The sequence below is a fragment of the Neolamprologus brichardi genome, chromosome 13 (assembly GCF_056152115.1).
Source record: "Neolamprologus brichardi isolate AB-2024 chromosome 13, ASM5615211v1, whole genome shotgun sequence".
Lineage (NCBI taxonomy): Eukaryota > Metazoa > Chordata > Actinopteri > Cichliformes > Cichlidae > Neolamprologus > Neolamprologus brichardi.
In genome coordinates, this window is record NC_142116.1 from 8,194,804 (window position 1) to 8,200,873 (window position 6,070).

Sequence of the window (6,070 nt, forward strand, 5' to 3'; positions counted from 1 at the left end):
AATTCTAGATGTTTGATGCTTTTACAGGTTTTATGTCCAAAAAAGATAACAAAAAATATTACTGATATTTTTACTTCTCTTCCAAATCGAGCGTGACCCTCCCCCCCCCAAATAATCCTCAGCTTTTGACTGATCGAATCCATCCAGCACCACATCTACAACTTTGGTCAATACGCCCTGTAAAATTATATCACTCTTTCAAAGGACACTTGCAATGCACAGTTGTGTAAGTGCTTTCAGAAAGACCTACAGGGGGCGTACGTTACGTCCTTTGCCTTGCGTGTTACCTTCACTACCACTTGTAATTTTCTTTCCCCAAATTTCAAATGTATAATTTCAAAACATACCACCACTGTAACAGCGTTGGGGGGGGGGGGGGGGGGGGGGGTTATAAAAAAAAAAGTTTAAAGGTCGCTTATGAGCCCATTTAAGATGTCGTTCGGCAAGCGTCCTCGCTAAATTGCCCCCGATTTTCTATGTTACGACCCTTTGAGCGGCAGTGAAGGCAGCAAACACTGTTCGTTATGTCATTTATCAATCATGGCTGCACCCGTCGCTCTTATTCAAGGTGCGAGCAGAGGACTGGGCTTTGGATTCTGCAAATATATACTTAAAAATAAATCACTCGCTACTGTTGTAGCAACATGTCGAAACCCGGACGGGGCTGCAGAATTGCGGAGCCTGGCCGGCCAACACCCGGGCCGACTGATGGTCTTCAGACTGGACGTGAACCACGAGGAGGACATCCGCGGAGCTGCAGAGAGGGTTAAGGAGAGCTTCGGTCGGCTGGATCTAGTCGTCAACTCCTCGGCAATGCTTCACCCTTCGGGGAAAGGAGAGACCAGCTTGAGGGATGTTTCTGCACAGGTAGACCTTTGTTTTAGTGTGAGAAGCCACATTTCCGTAAAAACTGGAGTAAAAGTTAGTTTAACTCACTGTCGCGAGTCAAACTGTTGCCTGTGTAGAAAATACATGCACAGAACTAGTGCAAAAAACTTGGTGAGACACCATCATCATAGAGGCATTTGATTTCCCCCTATAGTGGTACATACATTGGACTTTTTCTCTGGTGGTCCTTAAACTGTGCTGGTGATGTCTGTGTCCACCAAGAGAGTCTGAAATCGGCAACACCAAATTCATTAAATCCTTAACCTAAATAAGTAACTTTTTTCCCCCCATTTTCAGGGTATCATTTCCACCTTAACGACCAATACAGTGGGTCCCCTGGTCATGGCCAAGTATTTCTCCCCCCTCCTTCTTAAGGGCAGTGGTGGATTTGGTCAGCAGCCTGCAGAGAAAGCCAAACAGCACAGCGGGATCATTGTTAACATCACAGCGAAAGTGGGATCAATTGGAGACAATGGTATCTGGTGGTTCCAAAACACTTTGTGCATACATGTCATGTAGGCAGTGGCAGTTTCAGACCAGATTTACCGGTGGGACCAGTGTTTTGTTTTTTAATCGGGGCACAGAACAAAAAAAAAAAAGATTTTTTAAATGTTTTTAAATGCACATACTGTACAGGATTGACGGTCTCTGTTTCTGATCCCTCGTTCTTTGCATCCTCTCCAGCTAACTCCTCTGTCTCTCTTTCATCCCCTCATGATCTTCATCCTCTCTCTCTACACTGTTCTTTGTTAACAGGGGCAAAACCCACCAGCTAAACGGCTCCAAATTTAAAAGAGCAAGCGTGCAGCACCCTAAACAGTCCATGTTGAACACCTCAGCAATTTAGTTCCAGTTACCATGCCACTGCATATCACCATAAGAAATCAATTAATTATTATCTCTTGAGCACAGAGACCAGAGCAAGTTCTACGGGGGCTCTGGCCCCTGTTGGCCCCTGTCTAAAACCACCTATGCATGTAGGCAGCACCTCTTATCTCACTTAGCTGAAGGACAGAGCATGGTTACAAAGCAGATATTTCTCTTTTATTATAATGTGCATGCATGCACAGTGGTAAAATGTTCATCTCTAACACTTTTTTCTCAGGTCTTGGAGGTTGGTACAGCTACAGAATGTCTAAAGCAGCTCTTAACATGGCCACTAGGAATTTGTCTATAGAGCTGGGCCGCAGTCGACCCAAGGTAAGTGTTTTCATACATGCTGCATTAATGTCTTGATGCATGCTCAATCATCCAAAAAGTTGATTCTATTCATCTGGTTGTCAAAGGAGCTTGCAAAGAAAAGCGGACAGTTGGTGTCGTAAACCACCGCCTCTGTTCAAAGATGGTCGCTCACAGTGGACATAGATGGCTTCTTTCACTCCTCTTTCAAGCCATCTATGTCCACTGAGAGCGACCATCTTTGAACAGAGGTGGTGGTTTACGACACCAACTGTCTGTCATCTATAATCCAGTTTTGAGTTCCCTCCCCAGACGCCTTAACGCCCACTCACACCCTGGGCCATCTGACCTCTGGAATTCGCATGATAAAGTGGGGCCAGGTTTCACAATGAGCTCACCCAAAACCCTGGCTGATTGGGACCCACACCCAGTTTCACACCTTGGCTCAGGCGATTAGAGGATCATAAGGGGGTCCTTTTGTCCCTCTGTGGGGGGACACTCCCACTAGGTTTAAATCTGGGACTCCCCACCATTTGACCTTAGAACTGAAGAAGCTTCTCGGATGAGAGGTGAAACGTCTTCAAGCAACTTAAAGAAGTCCAGACGCTTTTCTTTGCAAACTCCTTTGACTACGATGATCTGGATGACTGAGAACCTTCACAGACATATTTATCTGGTTGTTTGTTTGGTTGGTGTTTTCAGTGGGAGAAACATTTCGTCATTCGTCCAAGTGACTTCCACCCTTATGTGTCGGGAGTATCAGAACAGCTGAGACGCATTTTCTCTTAAGACTGGGTCTCTGTTGGTTTCAAACCCCAAGACACACTGTGCCAAAAATTGGTCCACCCCAAAGATCTGGTCCGCTTGAGTAATATAGTGTACGCTGTTAAGTGCCAGGAGGATTGCCTGGATTTATACATCGGGGAAACCAAACAACCTCTGGCTAAACGGATGGCACAGCACACAAGAGCTAACTTGTCAGGCCAGGACTCCGCTGTCTGTTCACACCTACAGGCCGTGAGATACTCTTTCATTGATGAGGATGTACACATCCTGGACAGGGAGGAACTCTGGTTTGAGCAGGGAGTCAAGGATTTACATAAAAAGGGAAAAAACATCTCTGAGCCTAAGGTCTAAGATGCTTGTTACTGGTGTTTGTATCTTTCTTTTAGAGCATGGATTAGGGCATGCCCTTGTAGATCCCATAGCCCATAATGATGTGTTGTTTTTTCCAGGTTGTTTGTGTGTCCCTACATCCAGGAACAGTGAACACAGACCTCTCCAGGCCTTATCACCGGAATGTGCCACAAGACAAGCTGTTCAGCGCTGAACACTCTGTGAACTGTCTAATGAGCATCGTTGACACACTAAATATAGAAAAGACTGGAAAAGCGTACAGCTGGGATGGAACCGAACTACCGTGGTAGAATTTCTAAGAGAGGAATTTCACCACTTCTGGTCTTAATGGTGAATTTCTGAGCAGCGTTGAGACAATGTGGAGATGAGCTGGACTTCATGCTATTGCCGTACAAGACATTCGTGCTCAAGTGACAGTTCAGATGGTCAATGAAAAACCTCTTTTACTACCTCATAATTATCCAAAGTGCTTAAATCATCTGTAGCACATACAGCTTTTGTGTGAAGCCATTATTGACAATGTATCTGGTTTCGATATTTCATACAACTCTCATGTAGTTTAGCACTGCTCATTTTGATGGTAAAAATCATGTAATATCTCACTAATCTTGACGTCCTTCCCCAATTCAGTAATATCATCAGGTGGTTTGTATTAAAGGTGTATAAATTATCTGACTGTTTAAAATTTGTGGTTGCATTACACACACAGGCAGTCATTTTAGAAACAAGTGCTGTGGACATGCAGTATGTTTTAAGAAAAAAAGATTGCATGGGTGGAGTTATTCTGCTAGTACATTTTACATGCAAATGTTGCACAAAGACTAACTCCTAAAGATAAAATAATACAATCCTTTAGATAGGATCTGTAAGATTTTTTTCATCCACATTAAGTCTGAAACTGATTGTGATAAAAGTTAATCCCTAAGAATCTGACTCTTTATGAGATATAAAGATGAAGCTATTTGGCAACTGGAAAAACACTGGACTGCAGCAGTCATGGCTCAGTCTGTTGCAATCTTCCACCAGAGGTGTAGTCACAAAACAATTATTGCTTTCACCACCTCATATATTCAGAAAAAGTTAATTTAATATGTAATAATAATAATGGATTGCATTTATATAGCGCTTTTCTAGGCAAGTGCTTTACAATTCCACTATTCATTCACTCTCACACACTGGTGGAGGCAAGCTACAGTTGTAGCCACAGCTGCCCTGGGGCAGACTGACAGAACATTCTGGTTACAGATGAGCTTCCCAATCCCCTGAGCCACGGTCACCCCCGTAATCATAAGAAAATAAATACAACTCCAATAATGTAAATAGATTACTGCATTTGTAGGCTTTTGGTTTTGTAAGTTGCTTTTTAAAACATGATTTACACTTTAAATAAAAGATTTCACTACATATAAGATAATATTCATAGTTACACGGTTACTTCTATGACTTGGTGGGTCAGTTTTACTGTCAATTATAAAGCATGTGTCTTTTTGTTTAATTGTTGTTGGTCAATAATTGTTAGTCAACCTATGTTTCACAAGTAGTAGTGAAGTCAACCACACCTCATCACTGAGGTAGAGGTTTCAGTGTTTTTGCACGGAGGATGGTTTTTATTTAGAGCATGTAAAATTACATTAAGGATCAGCTCTGAGCCCCTTCTTGTTTACAGTGGTGATGGACAGGTTGACAGATGAGGTCAGGCTGGCGTCTCCATGGACTGTAATGTTTGTAGACAATGTCAGAGTAGGGAGCAGGTGAACAGGAAGATGAGAGATGAGGAATTTAAGTAGGGGCCCAAAACATTTCTGTAAAGCTGCAACTTTCCAGTTTCTACATAAACCTGGCACATTTCTTCAGATTTAGAACTTTTGCTTAAGTGCCGATTTAAAATATTTGCTTTGCTAAATGAATCCTGTTTTATAATAAGATTATAGGCAGTTAAATTACTATATTTGTTAAGCCAGTGTGATTTCAACAGAAGTTTTGAAACAACACTGACTCTTTGCCAAAGGCTACATTCAGACCGCATATATTTTTGTTTATGTAACTTTGTGGGTTAGAGGTCCACCACAGTCAGAGGAAAAAACCCAGATTTATAAACTGTATAACAGGGAGCATGACACCAACTGGAACAGTTTTAATATTTTAAATAGACTGCCTTAGTAGATAAAACTGATTGTTTCCCTTTTCTGTGAACATTTACTGTGAGGGAAAAAAATCTGATGAACCACATTCAGGTCAGTATGTTATGGACACATGGACATAAGAAGAGTAGAGGAGAGCCTTAAGGCATAGTGGGCTGCAACTAATTGGCTGGGTAATGACTGAACTCAATCCTGTTAAGAGATTTTTATATAAGGTTGACCGGATTCCTACCAAGTCTTGGTTACTCGGATGTCTTTTAAACCTATACTACAACAATATGGTGCAGCCAGTAAAATAATATACCTAACAGTTACTGCATGGTATATGGTGTTTTTTTGTTTGTTTCCTTTTGTTTTTGGTCCATATCAGTCCATGTTACATTATGTCACTTGTAGTTTCCACGGTGGGTTTGCTCATTTTATTTTTGCTTTTGTTGTTTACAAATGTGTAATTTTACTTTAGTTTGTATTTTTGGCGTTAGTTTTCTTCTTTTTGGTTATTATAATTTGTTTAGTTTTAATTAATCATTGTAAGCTCAGTATAACCAAAGCACCATTTAACCAGAAGATGGCAGCAGTACAAGACTCCATCAATTTGGGGGGTAAAACAGTTTGGCTTTATCTTAAACTAGTTGGCCACATAATGGGAATTTTGAGATATGCTTGTTTATTGTGGCATGGTGGTCTCAATTATAGTGTAACTATAGTATTTCAAAGAGTGAAAA

The 6,070-nt window shown here is 41.5% G+C and overlaps 1 protein-coding gene across 1 annotated transcript; it reads left to right on the forward strand.

Annotated features, from left to right (window-relative positions):
* The first annotated feature begins 528 nt into the window (after positions 1–528).
* Positions 529–4,598, forward strand: zgc:65997 (uncharacterized). Its single transcript, XM_006783566.3, has 4 exons — positions 529–867; positions 1,186–1,363; positions 1,994–2,088; positions 3,303–4,598. Exons 1-4 carry the CDS (start codon positions 541–543, stop codon positions 3,492–3,494), a joined length of 792 nt encoding a protein of 263 aa, XP_006783629.2. The 5' UTR covers positions 529–540; the 3' UTR covers positions 3,495–4,598.
* The last annotated feature ends 1,472 nt before the right edge of the window (positions 4,599–6,070 follow it).

Coding starts and splice junctions, on each gene's coding strand:
- zgc:65997 (XM_006783566.3), top strand. CDS start 541: ATGGCTGCACCCGTCGCTCTTATTCAAGGTGCGAGCAGAGGACTGGGC. Junction 868..1,185: donor TGAGGGATGTTTCTGCACAG/GTAGACCTTTGT, acceptor CCCCATTTTCAG/GGTATCATTTCCACCTTAAC. Junction 1,364..1,993: donor GGGATCAATTGGAGACAATG/GTATCTGGTGGT, acceptor CTTTTTTCTCAG/GTCTTGGAGGTTGGTACAGC.